Source organism: Protomyctophum parallelum, assembly GCF_964188405.1.
Source record: "Protomyctophum parallelum genome assembly, chromosome: 1".
Classification (NCBI taxonomy): domain Eukaryota; kingdom Metazoa; phylum Chordata; class Actinopteri; order Myctophiformes; family Myctophidae; genus Protomyctophum; species Protomyctophum parallelum.
The window spans coordinates 87,881,512-87,899,093 of NC_139697.1; the positions used below are offsets into that span (position 1 = coordinate 87,881,512).

General features: G+C 45.3%; 1 protein-coding gene across 1 annotated transcript; it reads right to left on the reverse strand.

The window, feature by feature from the left end:
• Positions 1 to 2,774: 2,774 nt before the first annotated feature.
• Positions 2,775 to 15,334, reverse strand: LOC310871392 (rho GTPase-activating protein 35-like). Its single transcript, XM_083782880.1, has 7 exons — positions 14,505 to 15,334; positions 5,293 to 9,192; positions 4,840 to 4,981; positions 4,533 to 4,610; positions 4,246 to 4,377; positions 3,423 to 3,528; positions 2,775 to 3,319 (listed from the first exon to the last, which is right to left on the reverse strand). Exons 2-7 carry the CDS (start codon positions 9,013 to 9,015, stop codon positions 2,905 to 2,907), a joined length of 4,596 nt encoding a protein of 1,531 aa, XP_083639006.1. The 5' UTR covers positions 9,016 to 9,192; positions 14,505 to 15,334; the 3' UTR covers positions 2,775 to 2,904.
• Positions 15,335 to 17,582: the final 2,248 nt, after the last annotated feature.

Genomic DNA, 17,582 nt, shown 5'->3' on the forward strand with positions numbered 1-17,582 from the left:
TAGATAGGTAAAGGCTTCCACCTCTTCCAATGCCTGATTGGTTGGTCAGTTCCCACTTGTAAAAGAGACGCAGTCTCAATGTGTTTTTACTGGTTAAATAAAACATAAATACAATTTTGGTAGACCTAGAATGATCAACATGCATTACATGTTCTATTTATCCAACAATGTATCATGACTAATGTTATTAGGAGCATTTGCAACCAATCCATTTCACAGGAAATGTCTAAGAACATGAACATACAGTTTGCAAACAGTATAATGCTCACTCAGACAAGAAATACCACAAGAAGTATGAGGACAACTTTACAAGATTTAATTTATTAACTATTATACAGTTCACATAAGGCCTTCATCTTCATCCATCATTCTCAGTCAGAACATGTCATGGTTCTTGATGCACAGTACTTTCTTTCACTTTTATGCAATTTCACTTTTGTATTGTTTTCTTCTCTCATACTAATGTTTTAAAACAGGGAGAGGGGTCAAACCTCCTCCCTTGGCTTGTTCTTAAATCATGCACTAAACTTAAGTGGCCTTAAACCATTCACAAAATCGTAAAAATGGACTTTCAATCATTGAAATACACACTAGAAATGTTTCCTACCATTGACTAAAGGGTGGTTTAGACCCCCCTAACATACAAATAAACAACCATTATAGAATAGTATGCACTCACGTTTTGCTCAGAGTGGCAGATTTGCCAGGGTTGTGTCAGAGAGGTGAAGTGATGCGGTGAGATTACATCCTCTCACAAGTCACATTTTAGAGGGACATTTGGGGCCAATTTATACCTCATCGTACATCCACATCACTCGACGAAAATAACAGATTTCCAACTGAAAAACGTGACGCGTATGACAAAAAGTATACATTGGGCTTTGGTTGGCGTTATCAAATCAACAATGCTATAGCTTGCTACTCCGGACTGTGAGACGCCACACATCAGCACGGCGATCAGACGACCCGACTTCCAACAGCATTGAGATTCCTAATAAGTACCAGTAGGTAATGATCCCAAATATTAACACTAGCAAGCTAAATCTGATACGCGCTGCAAATGAGAACCATGAAGGGACCACAATCAACCCACAACTTCCCGTGTCAAATGTGGTCAACCTTCAAAACGTCCGTGGTTAAATGGACAGTGCTCAGTCGAATGACTTTTATAGAGGGGGTGGTTAAAATATATGGGACATTCATTTAACTGTGCGATCACTGGAAGGAAATGGGCTGCTGCTTTTGCTCGTTTTGTTTTTTTTCACCGTTAAAGAGAGGACAACATGCCAGCACAAAACTAGTAAACTAGAGCAGCTAATAAATGCTTGGTGGGTAGTTCATCCCTGACTGTCCATACATGGTCCTTTTCTCTACAGGACCGTGTTTCATAGCAGAACTAGCAGTGAGAGTGTTTTGAGAATACCCAGCTATCGGAGTTAAAGGTCCTTAATATTAGATGAGTACAAAGAGATTGGTTTGATAGACAGCCACAGCAACACATCCGGGAACCCGATCAAATTTCACGCCTGCGGTTTCCATAGACACCAGATGGCAATGTAGAGTCATGTTCTAGTATGACGATGGTCTAAAGCCACCCTCTTCTATTCCTACTAACAGCATGGGCAAATCAATCAATAACTTTACCACTGGCAAGTAAAGTCTCCTCCGTGGTAATCTAACCACCTGGTTTGAACAAACTTCCCTAAACCACTACTCATATCAATCAGCCACAATAACAGCCAGAGGGGGAGGTTTCTTTTTTTACGTGGCTGGACAAACGCATAACATGGGCAGATTTTAGATTTCCCCATCAACTAAAAGAAAAAAGTAGATTCTGGGTTAACTGAAAGAAGACTCTTATCTGTTTCACAAGCCCGTGCCAATGCCACTCTCAGCCACTAAACAACATGGACAAATTGATCAAAGTGGCATTTCATCACCTTTAACACTACACTATCAGAAAGTGCTTCAGAAAAAAGTATGTGGATACAAAAACAAGTTTGATGTAAACAAATTTTGATCCGCCAAAGCTCTGTAGAGGCAATGGGTATGGCTGTTTGAGCTGTGAACTTAAAATACACACACTCACACAAAAACAGTCCCGACAACTCCCCTTATGCAGGGGGGGAAAAAAACAGTGATCATTAAAGTGCATCCCTGGATGTCCCCCCCACCCCAAACCCCCCCCACCCCCCACCAAATACAGAACAGACGTCTCCATGCTGAACCCTAAGTCGGAGCCGACAACAAGAGGCTCAAGGCAGGGTCCCAAAGGCAGACGGAGAGGACCTTCTGCTAAATGGGGCAAACTGCTGGCCAAAAGGACACGGAGGAGGGCAGTCTATAAATCCAGTGGCAGTACTTTTATGAGCACAAAAAAAAAAAAAAAAGAAGAAGAAAAAAAAAATAGTTTATACACAGATAACATGGAGGCCACAAATCATATCTTCCAGGTTGACATGGAGGTTTGGACTTCTTGGGTACATGACTACACGTGTAGGCTGATGTAAAGCGAAGCTTAGTGTTTACAGTATTACAGCTCGTGTCCCCCCCTTTCTGCACTACACTGCCCGGTTGGCAGAATCCAGGCTGTCGGGGGGAGGGGGGGGGGGGGGCGGGGCTCAGGCAGAGGGCACAGAGAAGGGTCAAGTCGCCGTGGTAGCCGGCCCTGGCACATATGTAAGCAATGGTGGCAAGTCAGGTTTAAGTGGCAAGTCAGGTTTAAGTGGCAAGGTTTCTCAAGACGCTGCACGATTCATACCTCCATAGTCCGCGTTATCCACAACGGGGAAGAAAAAAAAAGTAGTGTCTTTAGTGTGCATGTGTGTTTGTACAGTATGTGTGTGTGTGTGTTGGAGGTAAGGTCCAGCATCGTTGTGGGCACGTCGTGGTTTCATTGTCTTCTCACAGTGTCTCTTGTTCGGCGGGGGAGTGGTGGGGGTGGGGGTGTTGGTGCAGCGGGGGCAGCAGGGACTGCAGCGGGGACTGGGGGGTGGTGGGCGGGGAGGACTGCTGCAGGGGGCTGAAGTGTGCCGCCGTGTGCGGCGGGGAGGAGCGGTAGCAGGAGTAGGCCGAGCTCCCGCTGAGCGTGGTGGTCGGCGAGGCCGGCAGGCCGGCGAGGCCCGTGGGCGAGTCGAGGAGGGGCTGGTTGTAGAAGAAGAAAGCACACTGGTGGATGAAGGTCTCGATGATTGTCTGGTAGGTGCGCGTGGCGGTCAGGGCGTCCATGGTGGTGAAGTCTGGCCTCATGAGGGTGGGCCAGAAACAGATGGACAGGTTCTCGCTGGTCATTAGGTTTAACCTGTTCAGCTGGGCCACTCTACGACGTGGAAGGGGAAATATATTCACATCAGCAAAAACCACAACGAAAGGGGATGGAAATGCATGCGGGGAGTGACGCTAGACGTAAAGACGGCACTCACTTGTGTAAGTGGCTCGTGACGTATTTAAAGACATCATAGTTCTCCCTGGGGAACCTCCTCAGGACATCCTTCATGGTGTACAGCCTCTGCTCCCGGTCGTTGATCTCTGCACACACAGAGGATGGTTGAAGTTAGCAATGTGGCTCGAGACGCCTTCACAGTAAATGGGAAGCCAAAACTAATATACCAAAATGAACCAGTCAGTAATTGTCTCACAAGCGAGCACTTTCCACGACAGACTCCTCGTCACTGGATAAAAAGACTGAACGACGTCAGTCCTTCGTGCTGGTAGCAATTCAGTTAAGCCATTTTGACCTGAGATCAGATTCTAAACTACACCCTGACAGTTTTCTGAAAAAGCTATGTTTCTATGTCAGTCGTTGTAGATCTGCTATTTTTCAATCGCTAAATCATGACATGATGCTAACACCAAAAGGGGTTCCCGCCAAAAATGGGTTAACATAAACAAACAATTTCTTTGTCTTCTGTGGTGAACACTAGCATCATAACGAAGCACCTGCTTAGCAAGACTGCATTCGTTGTGTTATTTTTCACTATTGCTACCTGATCTTGTATCTAGTTTACACTTAAGATAAGATGTTTTATGGTCACTGTAACAGGATTTTGTTTAGTCAGTGCATCCACAAGCAAATTAATTGCTGTAGTTGCCTGTATCCGTGTGTCACGTCTACTGCGGTGCTGCTATGACCCCTTGGGATCAATGTACACTACAAACAAGCAGGAGATCACCAATTCTAATCTCCACTACTCTCCTAAAGAGAGTTTTAATGTTCCAGCCAACATCAGGGGGGGGGTTTCTTACTGAAAGCATCCAGTAGATCCACCTGCAGGGCACAAGGCACCAGTGGGTCAGGCAGCTCGGAGAAGAAGCTCTTCAGGGCTCCGGCCACAGTGTTGATGGCGTAGTCCTTCTCCACCAGGTCCAGGGCATGGTCTGCATAGTGAGGAGGAGGAGGAGGTGGTGGTGAAAGGAGGAGAGAAAGGATAAGCATCAGTTGCAGTTGGTTGGACTGTAGGTTACAAATTGACTGTAGGTTACAAATTCCAGTCTCCTTCCTGTCCATATATATATAATGATCGGTGTCTCACCCTGGTCAAACTGTCTCTGCATGGCCTCCATCTCTGACTTGTTTCCGCTTACCCGGTACAAACCTTCTGTATTGAGCCCTGGCAGAGATGGGAGAGAGGGGAAAAACACGTATTATATAGGAAAATGACCCACTACAGTTACAGAACTGTGTGATCGTGCATCATGGATAGACTTGTTTACTATTGAGAAAGAGCATGTTTAAATTAGCCATCTGTAATAGCCATGCAAATTTAATAATGCATTCTTGTATGCATGAATGTAACTGCATTGCACATAAAAGGGGGACAAAGGAAAATAACAGCTTACCCGTTGTCTCAATATATCGGACACACTTCTCAATAAATAATGGGATGGGTCTGTCGAGGGACACAACATTTGCAAGTGGGACCCCAAAGTAACTGCTCTCCAAGGGCTTGGGAATAGCTGGACGGGGCTTTGTTCTCGTTTTCTGTCGGAAGATAAATGATGCAGTCGTGAATGTAAATTAAATCTGTGTTGAGTGGCACTCATTAGTTTGTTGGATTGAAAAATGTCTTGCGGTTACCATTTCTGGCAGCACTGAGGCATGCCAAATTCATCAACACTCTGCAAGACAAAGTCCTTCCCTCAACTTTGACTCAGTATGAGGTACAACTATTACACAGAAACATTGAATAATATACCCACATAAGTAAGTACAAAGAGATGCCTTTGTTCTTTGACACTGTAATATAAACTACAGTAATGTATATCATTAGCAGTTAAAGGAGGCATACATACCTTAGCTGTTCTCCGCAGGCTTTTCAGAATGTTCCTCTTTTTGGGGTCCTCACTCTCTTCAACAAGGCTCTCTCCTTTCAAGGTTCCAAAGTCGTCATCTTTGGACTTGGGATGAACTCCCATCTCGTCATCACTGCCTATGAAGCTGGTACGGAAGCTGCTGAACTTGCCGAGGCGCTTTGACCGGTCACGGTAAAGGCGAGGCTTTACTCCTGCAGCTGAGAACTTCCTCCTTCGCTCCAGGGAGCTGCTGTCTGCTTCACTATCTGAGCCATTGCCGTTGGAGTTCATCCTGTTGGCATTGCGAATGGTGATGATCTTGCCTTGTGTGCTATCGTGTGGCACTGAGTAGATTATCTCTTCATTGCTTGGCCGTGGTTTTGAGACGGCATCCATGGGCTCGGCGTAGTCAGAGGGGTCGTAGCCTCCGTCTCCAGCAGGCACCCACGTAACGGCAGAGGGCAGGGAGCGACGATGGCCCATCGTGTCACTGTACGGGCTACGGCTCGACTTGCGGAAGTCAAAGGTGACGGTGGGTTTATGTCTGACCTGCGGGGGCATTTTGTTGTTGAGCTTGTTTTCAAAGGAGCTGATGTCAGAGATGACGGAGATGTCACTGGAGTCCAGATCGGGCAGGGTGAAGCCTCCGCCGTGGGAGGTGAGCGCACCGTCGTAGTATGGTGGAGATGGCTCCACGTCGTCCTCGGAATCCAGGAACAGCGTGACGGGACTGGGAGAGCTACAGCGTGGGGAGTACACGTTTTCAGTGGTGCAGGCTTCGGCCACATTGTCATACATGTGTGTGGCCTCCACGATGTTGCGTTTCTCCACCACCTCGTTCAGGAAAGGCTGGAACATCTCGAGCCTGTGCAGGCCACCCACCACTCCCCCGGACCCACACACGACGCTGTTGAAACGACCCTCAATCTCGTGGGCGAGCTCCTCTCCCTGGATCAACTGTTCGCGGGCATAGTCACTGTCGGTCAGCTCCGCCTGGCTATCTGCGACGGCCAGCAGCTGCACCGGGATGATGTCTTGAACCTCGCAGAGGAACGCACACAGGGTTTCCAGCGAGGCTTTTCGGCAGACAGAGTACGTGGCGATGTAGCCGTGCACCAACCTGCTCTTCCGCAACGAGAAGGAGGCGTGGTAGGACAGCAGAGAGAGCTCTATGAGCAGCTTGTGTCCTCCGACCGTATGCTCTAGCATGACGGAGGTGCCGCTGTTTGATATCGGCCTGCAATGCGGCGCCATTAGGAAGGGGGAAATGAGCTGTTCGTTGTCATAGGGATCTCCGCACATTATGCACATGACAATGCGGACGTCCGCCTCTGCACTGGCCTGGTGAGGTGAGTCTCTGAGACACAGAGGTTCAGGGGGCAAGGGAGGGGAGCTGCTACAGAAAGATGTGCTCCTCCTGATGTCCAGAAGGCCCCTCAACACCTGATTGATTTGCATTTCGTTAACATTATGGCCGTAGCCCACACCAGGGGAGGCCGGGTCTAAGAAGCTACTTTGCAATCTCCTTGCAATCTGCTGACCCTGTGTTATCAGGTTTAAGGCGGTTTCTCCACCAATATCTGAATATGACCCCACCCCCCTTTTAGTGACTAAAAGCAGAGAGGTCGATAGCTGAGCCAACTGGCTGTCCCTTCTACCCAACGTTGACTCCCTAAGCCTCTCGAGGCTGTCGACCACATAGGCTAGGGACTCCTTTGAATTATACAGACAAAGACATCCATGAGGGGTAAAGGTGGGAGTGTGGAAGGAATTCACAGGAAGTCGCACATTGCCCTCAATGGGCCGCAGTGTCAGCTCGTACATCTTCCCATCCAGAACATAGCGGTCGTCATTTGTACAGAGTGCCCTAATCTCATTAGCAAATTCCCTGGCCAGTCCATCCTTTCCCAGTATCACAAGGTTAATTCGATCAGCCTTTGTGTCCCCAAAATGAGTTTTCATATCAAAAAAGGGGTAGCATGTGGGGAAATTCAAAGCCAAGAGCTGTTCGATCTTAAAGTCTCCACACTGAGGACTGCTGGGGCAAGTCTCCTTGGTAGGGTGATAGACAAAATGGATATGTTTCAATACGAGAGCATCTCTCTCGGCTGGAAGCTTCTGGAGGGCTTTGAACCGCTGCTCTTCCCCCAAAAGCTCTTGGATGGCACCCATCTTCTCCTTACTTGGCTTGGCATCCACCTCAAGCTCATAGAAGAGCTCAGAGTATTCCAGCAACAGTTCCTGGAAGTCCTCTTTAGCATGGTCGATTATCTCCTTCTGGTGGCGGTTGTAGAGCTCCAAGTACTCTTGTTCCTCCAGCCACTGGTAGAATTCTTCATTCATGATAAAGCTTCGGGCCTCCTCCCAGGGCTTACCTGGTGTGACAAACGGTGAGGATGCCAGCTTGCGTTTAAACTCCTGGCGCATCTCTGCCCGCCTGCACTCATTACGCAAATGTTCCAGGTGGGCATCAAATATAGTTTCTGCAGCTGAAGTCTCAAGCAGGTCTGAGGGAATACGCTCATCCTCCATGTTGTCAATGTGAGAAGTGTCCTCCCATGGTGAATCCTCCAGAACTACAAACCAGTGGGCAAAGTGCGGTTTAGACTCCAGGACCTTCTGTACTCCAGACCAGCTCAGCTGGTCAATTTCATCCAGGTCGGGCACCAAAGAACTAAGAGCTAAAGGAAGAGTGCTTAAGTATATTTTACGGCGCCTCTCAATGTGTTCTTGCTTCAGGCGGTAGACATGTTGTTGAAAAAGCTTTTTGCATTTTGCCGTGCCCTCCAAAAAGACATATTCTTTGTACTCTCCAGAGGTGTTCATGCGTCGACTGGTGTTTAACCAGGTTTCATTGTGATTTTTCACAATACGGTTGATTAGCCATTCATAGCGATCCTTGGCGGAAGCTATCTGCTGACTCTGGATTTTGAGGGCTTCAAAGTAAGGAATGATCTTGTGCTTGCCCCTGCTCTTATCAATCAGTTGTACTAGAGTGAGGAAGGCAAGGTCAACATTGATATTGGAGCGTGCAGATGTCTCCACCACGGGAAGACTCTTTTTAGTAATAGCAAACGTATGTGAATCTTTGATATAGCGTTCAACTCCTTCATCACACTTGGTGAGGACCAGCACGACAGGCTTCTTAGTCTTGCTAAGCTGCGTATATAGGTTAGTGATAAATTTCATCTGATCGTCAAAGTTGCGATTCATGCCACGGCTGACGTCGACACAAAGCATGAATCCGTCCCCCGTCAGCTTACCCTCGGGCATCTGCTTCTGCTCAAAGTCCTGCTCCAGGCCCAGCTGGTCTGTGCAGAAGTACATGAGCTTCTCTGCTGAAGCCAGCTTGGTGGACGCCGCCCTCTTGATATAGGGCTGCATGGCGGTGCTACGATGTGGCTGAAATGTCTGGTCGTCGATGAACTCGGTTTGCTCCACGACGTGCTGCCGACACTCCTGCCCGTCCTCCAGGACCCGGGAGACCTCTCCCCAGAACAGAAAGTGGTCATTGTTGACCACCCGCCCCCCAAAGTCACTGGTGCTCAACACTGACGTGTGGTCTAAATAGAAGTCGTCGGCACTCGGCCGAACATAGCGATTACACAAGCAGGACTTTCCGACGCCACACTGGCCCTTCTCCTTCTCCGTTCCCGACAAGCCAACGACGAGAAGGTTGTAAAGGGGTACTCCTCGTGCATCTTGCTTTTTTGCCATCATCATCGTTTGGTGACATTCATCCTGCTATATACAGGCGCGGTACTGGAGAATAAACTTGAGCGTTTGTCCATAAAGTAGCTTATGCACGGTGTCTTAGTTTGAGATTTAAATGTCTTCTATTGGCTTCCAACTTTAATCAGCAGAAGAATGTGTGCAGTCACTCGTTACGCAGATCTGACCCTGTCAAATACAAGCAAAGAACAAAAACAAGATATTAGTATTTGTTCTAAATGAATCAGTTGTAATGCAAATCCTTTTCCTGTAGAAACAAAAGTTGAATATTATTAAATGTAACAGAGCAATAAAGAGAGAAGTGCTTAATAGCAGTCCACTGTCTGTGGATCTGTGCAACTCTGACTTATTTTAACATGTGCACATAAAAGAGGAACATACTAACAAATAATATCCAAGTTTCTTTGGTACAGTTAGTTTTCAATACTTATAAACAAAAAAAATCATACCAAGCACCTTTGATCCAGTGACTGTGATCTGAGAATGTGTGTGTGTGTGTGTGTGTGTGTGTGTGTGTGTGTGTGTGTGTAACTGAGCAAACATAAAATAAAAAACCCTGTTAATGAACAACACAGGGGGTTAACTAAATGAAATAATAGTTGCGTTTGCGGATATGCGCATCGGGAATGTGCTCAGTTTTTTTAGTTCGCTGGGCGGTCACGTCACAGAGTTAAAGCTGGTAATTTTAACCAAGGAAAATGATGAACACTTGTATGGTGATGTACTAAATGCTTGCCTTGCTACTACTAGGGATGCACTGAATATTCTGCCACCGGAAGTCCGGAACTATTCGGCCGAATAGCCGAATATTCAGTATTCAGTTCGGTTGATTTTAGATCCAAAACCGAATAGTCAAAGAACCGAGGTTACCTTTCGTAACCTACTGTTTTATTGTGATGATGTGATCAAAATGTAATCATGTCTTTTGGCCATTATCAATGTGTAGCTCTACAACAAACTTGGTATGGCCATGACAGCAATGGTACAAATACTGGTACAAATAAAATAAATTATATAATATTAATCATATTCGGCTATTCGGTATTCGGCCAACCGTTTCCTATAGGCTATTCGGTTTCGGCCAAGAATTTCCCATTCGGTGCATTCCTACTTGCTAGCTTAGCTTTTGTCCCCGATAGTCGGGTTGTTTAGTTTAGTTGTTTTAATTTAGTATATATATATATATATATATATATATATATATTTCTATTTTATTGGCCTAAAATATTGTCTATATACATATACATACATTCATGAATCCACTTGCTGACTGGCTGTCGGTATTGAGCAATTTATTTTCTAGGGGTTTATATGTGCCCATACCATTAACATCCTATGCCATAGGATGTTAATGGTATGGGCACATATAAACCCCTATAAAATGAATAGGACCTATGGCCTATAAGGCAAAAATGTCAACATTTCATTATGCTTTAAGTAGCATGTGACATGTCAAACTAGGGGGTTTTCATGATTCTGAATCCATTCCAAGCATTAGTTTTGCACAAAAAACACTCCTTGGGCTATAGACGAATCCAGTAACGGATCTCATGGTCGCAGCTTACATATTTCCTGTAGGCGGACTCAACGTAGCTGCGGGTTTAAACAGGCGCACCTCTACTATAGTGAACGGCAGAGTGACTGATGTTAGTCTGCCTCAAACGTTACTCTTTTACCTGCTTTTTACTAACACTAACATTACAAACATGCCCAGAACATCGGGATGAACCTGTGTAGTCTATGGCTGATCCAACAGTAGTGGCAACATAAAATATTTAATAAAAACGGAATGTCAAAATATCCACCGCGGTGGCTGAGAGCAGAGCCATAGAGTAATGGTTGAGACGAAGCAGTGAAAGGTCCTGAAAGATACATAACGTCAGTCTTACCCAATATTTCTGTTTTATGAACACAAGGCTGCTGTATTTTATACCGGCTCATACTAAGCATTTAAAGTATGAGGTATATAAAGTACAGCAGCCTTGTGTAAAACAGAAAGATTGGGTGTTGGTTAAGACTGACGTTATGTATCTTTCACTGCTTTGTCTCAACCATTACTCTATGGCTCTGGTCTCAGCCACCGCGGTGGATATTTTGACATTACGTTTTTTTTTTTTTAATGTTGCCACTACTGTTGGAGCAGCCATAAACTACACAGGTTCATCCCGATGTTCTGGGCATCTTTGTAATGTTAGTGTTAGTAAAAAGCAGGTATAAGAGTAATGTTTGAGGCAGACTTAACATCAGTCACTCTGCCGTTCACTGTAGTAGAAGAGGTGCGCCTGGTGAGGGTTTAAACCCCGCAGCTACGTCGAATCCGCCTACAGGAAATACGTAAGCTTCGACCATGAGACCCGTTCCTGGATTAGTCTATAAACGGCCATTGCAATCATCACAAATGTGATGAGGTCAGCACATTTTTGGGAAAACTAATGCTTGAAATGGATTCAGAATCATGAAACCCCCCTAGTTTGACATGTCCCATGCTACATAAAGCATAATGACATTTTGAAAATCTTGCCTTATATAGGAGGATGTTAATGGTATGGTCACATATAAACCCCTATTAAAACATTGCTCAATGCCGACAGCAAGTGGATTCATGAATGTATACATAGACAATATTTTAGGCCAATTAAAAAAAAGACTATATACCAAATTTCCCACTTTAAACAAAAGAAGCCTGACAGCTGCCAGACTCCGGGGAGTGCTCGAGACAACGCAGTGATGCACTCACACTGAACAACCCTCAGCACACCCGGGGTGCAGCACACTAGGTTTTTGAACGACAACGCACCGAGCTCACTGAATAAGCAAACGATAAATGAACGACAAGAGGGAACACCAGTGCGCTCAGTGCGAATTTCCGTATGCAACTATGCAGTATGCACCCAATTTCTTGTGCCAGACTTAATGCCCCTTTAAGTGACTTCATGTCAGGGAAGCAATTTGGCTGGTTACTGCTCCGTCAGTTGGACTTGAATGGCTCTATGCACACATAATAGCTCTTCCTACTTCTGGGCTCCTTCCCTACTTCCTTCACAAGGCTCTGTTCCATTTAGTGTACAGTGGTGGTTCTCAAACTTTAATTTCAAGCACCCCCATAACTCTGAGAGTGTACACATGGACAGGTCCATTTGTGTACAAGATGGAACTAAATCGACTCGGAAGGGTCCATTTGTACACTCAGAGTTACACACCCCTACGGGGCCATTTGGAACCCACTGGTTTCCAGTGAGCCAATATGCACATTGGCAGCACCTGGCCTCAGCGTTTCTGTTCGACCATAATGGAACAGAGCCTTTTAGAGGAACACTTCACCACTTTTCAACCCATCTTCATATAATTGGTCCTCACTAATGTATATATAAAATAGCACAATATTTGTTCTACTCTGTCTGTGTCTCATAGGAGGGCTGTGGGCGCTCAAGACCTGGTGTGCGAACTTCATCTCCTCTCACCTGTACGAATTCTGGTTCAGCACCCGGTAGAATGCTTTGAGATCTGAGTGCTTCCCTGCTGGATCCTATTTCTCAGGTTTCTGAACTGCCCACAGCCCTCCTATGAGACACAGAGGCACCTTTTCCACCAAAAGAGCTTTGGTTAATTGGTTCTAGAACTGGATCTGTTCTACATTCTTGAAACCTTGGCGGAACCGGGGGCCATGTTTTTGTTCGAGTTCCGAACCAACTTTTAGGGTTATGACTTGTGAAGCAAATCATTTTCAGTGGAAACACTCTGAAAAACGGGTTCAATATTAGGTGGGGAAAAAAGCCCTGGTGGAAAAGGGGCCAGAATTTTTTTTTTATCATGAATATTAGTGAGGACCAATTTAGATAGGTTGAAAAGTGGTGAAGTCGTCCTTTAATTAGTAGCCTATATGTAACACCTGTGAAGTATCTGCTAGGGAAACTGGGGCATTTGTGCAAAATAGACCCTATGGCATTGGTAAGTAATTCAGGATCAATACAAGTAGGAAGATGACCGAGACAATATGTTATTTAGTCTCGGAGCTGTCCTTTCTGGAGCGGTCCTTTCCCATACGATTTTGCAAAACGAGGAAGAGAGAAAACAGACTTTTTATATCCTCCCATTGTGAATGAAGCTAAGCAGGCTGTGGATGACTTCCAGGCACAACTTGCCAATCATGTTTGCTTTTGACTGTGGATCTGATTATGAATCACAGATAAACATCTACAGAGGGATCTAAATGAGGCAGAAACAGAACCCAATCTGATGCTCTGTAATTGTTGAAATGTTGGTTGGGGTGTGTGTGTGTGTAATGCATATAGCTCTGGTCCATAGCCCTAATGCCCTTTGCTGCCGAAGGCATTCGAGCTATGGATCAGAATATATATATATATATATATATATATATATATATACTATTTAGGCCTAAATAAATAATAGAATCTTACAGCTTGTAGTGTGGACTGAGTTTCCTGCAATATTTCGAGTCCACTGCCAATCCCAAGATAAACAAGATTTCCTATCGAGAAATATGAAGGGAGTGGTGTTTTTTCCAGATGGCAATGCTCGATCCCACCTAAATGGTAAGTCTGGAAACCAAAAGCCATCTGTCTCAGTCCCCAGTTTGAACCCAAATCAATAGGATATGATTGTATTATTTTATTCCAGAATTTACAAAATATCAGATCAGCTAATTGACTGTTAGTTTGTCACCATGCGAGTGGTCAGTCTTCAATGTGGTTCTAGGCACTTGTTGTAGAATCTATGCCCACTTGCCCAGGTTATACATATAACGGCCTGCAAATTAACTCGTTTGGGCAGGCAGTGTCCACTTTTAGCTGTGCACTTCATTCAACAACAATAAGCTCATGATGTACGAGTAATGACGAGCAGAATGACGAACAGTACAAAGTGCAGATTCATCATGCCCAAAAGTGTGTACAGTATTAGCGAATAATGTAATGAATAAGCGGTCGGTCACATTAAATTAGATACGCAGCTTTATTGTGTCTAGTAATGTCACGGTCAAAACCACCATGGGTTTGTCCATGATACCGCTCAGCTGAGCTAGGCCTGTGCTGATACCCCCCACATTAACAAACTAACAAGTTCTTTACGAAAGGCTAATTCTCTAATCTTATTTGCAAACGTCGACGTGATATCCAACACGTACTCACTTCCGACTATTTATTCATTTTACAACGAAACTAATTGGCTCGTGCGTTTTACTTCAAACTCCCGATTTGTTAAAGCATATCCACGCAGGACGCAGGCTTTGGAGTGGATGTTGGGCTGTGTGTGTGTGGAGTGACCAGACCACGCCAGGCCTCTCTGTCTACACCACAGAACAGAATGAATTCTATGATCCATCCACCTCGCCCTGCATTCTCACCATGGTGGTGGACTATAAGAACGCTCGCATACTTTCCGGATATGTCTGCATGGGGTGTTGTTCGATGTTAAGAGAACGTTAGATAGACGGTGTTATTAAGTGACAGTCTTCAACATACCATGGCATGATTCTCCTTGTCTCTCCTTCCCTTGCATCTGTCAGGCCGGTTGTTGCCGCAGCCCTCCTCGCCGCCTGATGTGCACGAAAAGACCGCAGAATATACTCTTGTGGCTCTTCCCCTTGTATAGTAGAGTCAAATAAGATTATTTTTGCATGGTGTATTTATTAATCAGACTACCGCTGATCCTGGGTGGGATTGTCCGTATTTTCTTGTTTAAAAAAAAGTATTTTTTTTCCTTCTTTGTGATGAATCACTGCGTTATTAGCCAGCAATAAAACAGCTTCTTGGGTCAATCGTATTTGTTTTTTCTTGACAGATTTCCTCACAGTAACAGAGAGAGAGATGTGGTTCAGTTCAGCAGCGTCTCCTCCTTAGGTCCAACACCACGTTGCTTTTCAATCATTATATTCAGTCCATTGTTAATGTGCCTCTGCTGTGTGTCTCTTGAATACAACAATACGGTGTCGCTCGTGCACGGGGTAGCGGCGAGTTGGCTGCAATAGCATGCAGCGTTCGATCCGGCCCGAAATACGCCCAAAAATATGTAAGTGAAATCGCTCATGTCCTTATATCAATTGATCAATATGTTGCGTGTGTGTGTGTGTCTGTCTGTGAGAAAGTGTTTTTCCAGCTTTCCAATAATGGCGGCGGGCGGCCCTCCCTCCTCGGCTCGCTTGCTTGCTTCCCCGGGACCTAATTCTCCTCTCTTCTTTTCTTTGCGGAAAAGGGGAGCCGTGGAGACAGAGGCGGCGGAGAGACTCTCCCAGCGGCGCACTGACACAACTGCAGCAGCGCTCGGTGACTGGAGAGGAGCCTCGGCTCGCCGAAAAAAGAACAGATCTACATACATACAAGCTTTTAGAACAGCGAGGCCTGCTTAGCTTTCCTTTCCTAGACTGGGATCGATTCAACCTTTGCAGGTTTGCAGATCCGGTCTGGTCTAGCGCGGATACGGAAACTGTGTGTGTGTGTGTGTGTGTGTGTGTGTGTGTGTGTGTGTGTGTGTGTGTGTGTGTGTGTGTGTGTGTGTGTGTGTGTGTGTGTGTGTGTGTGTGTGTGTGTGTGTGTGTGTGTGTGTGTGTGTGTCCGGCTTACAGGATACAGTAGGCGGGGATCTTTAACGGATATTTGGCATTTGACAATAAATAGAAACCAGGCTTGCATTCTACCGGTACTGCTTTCCAGATTATGGCCCAGTCGTTTGGCTGCGGCCTGGGATTGCTTTGCTTCGATGTGAATAGACATACATGTGCAAACAGTGGTCAATTGATTCATAGGTAACTTAGAGCAGGGGTGTCGAACTCAACTTGGGGCGAGGGCCGCATTGGTCAAAAAGTCACTTGATGGGGGCCACAACCAGTTGCGGACGCACGCTCGATGTCTCAGTCAGTCACTGCTATAATATCTATCTATCTATGTATGCTCAGACCCAGCCAGCCAGCAAGCCACACACATAGTGCTCAGACCCAGCCAGCCAGCCACACACATAGTGCTCAGACCCAGCCAGCCAGCCAGCCACACACATAGTGCTCAGACCCAGCCAGCCAGCCACACACACACATAGTGCTCAGACCCAGCCAGCCAGCAAGCCACACACATAGTGCTCAGACCCAGCCAGCCACACACATAGCTCCGTAAGGGAGTGGTTGCACCACTCAAAAAATCTTCAAAAAACTGAAGAGGCTACTGGAGATTGGAGAACCTGATTTGGACATGATCTGATGCAGGACAATGTCACTATGACAGAAAGAGAAGATGGGTCTGGCCACATTCATTCACCCCATAATCTCAGTGGAAATTGGGGAATATGATGTGAAATAAAAAGTCAGAAAACTGGAATGTGGGAAAATGCCTTATTTTTACATTTTCTTAGTTCAAACCATTCCATGATTTCCCCATGCCCACACATCTGTTGTAACTTGTAGGGATGCCACAAAGTGACCATCAGCCAAATCGAATAGTCGACAGCTCTGCCGATTAATAATCGATTAATTGAACCCACCCCCCATATTAATCAATAAATCAGATAAAACTTTAAGATTTTATATTATGCACATGCCATGGTCACATAACCATTATCTGTTGAGTGCATGCTTTGATGGTTACAGTTTTATAATCAGTTTTGATGAGTAAACCTTTGTGGAGATCTTCTCAGTTCTCATTGTATGCTAGGATGGAAAAATTCAGGATGGAAAATGAAATCCATTTGGATTTGGGGAGAAGTAGGGTCTGGTATGAAGTACTTGATATAAAGAGAACATGTTCAGTTCAGTAGTCTACACTCTACTCTACACCTGCCTTCATTTAATCTGATTGTCTGTCTGGCAGGCACTTAACAAGCAATCGTTAACTGTGTCTGTGGCTTTGCTCAACTTGATTTATACTTATATTCTCCACTCTGATGAAGGTACATGTTCGATATATCATGCAGCCTTACTTATTAGCCTATATTTTGGCTAATATTGGCCCGCCTGCAGGCACATAAAATGACATGGCGGGCCACATTTGGCCCGCGGGCCTTGACTTTGACACCCATGGCTTAGAGGCATACTGTAGTATGTTAATTAGTAGTTTCTACATGAATGAATGCCATAAGAAGGCATAACAGAGAATGCGAACCATTTCACACCAATTTGACCCAAGCGTGAATATATGAACTTCTTATAAGCCTGCATATGCATATCAGTCTGGACTATAAGGTAACGGACAATGGCATTATTCATATATAAAACATCTCTTTAACTCCAATGTGACACAATTCCTGCAACATCCTGATAACTGACACGAGATCAGGTTTAAGCAGCACTTACAATAGGCTACACAACATGCACTATAGAAAGACTATTCTGCTTTAGTAACTAGAAGCTGTAGTAATTAGGCATTGTTGCAGGTGAGTTTGAAAATGCATCAATTATTCACCGCCCATCCGTCATGAGTGACTGCTCAGTGCTCCCTCTAGGTGGAATACTTTCATCACAGTATCTATAACACTAGCTTAGATGGTCCGGGTCATTCAAACGCTTTAACGCCACCTTGTGGTGGCATAGCTATAGTGCTACCGGAAAGGGGTTCCTT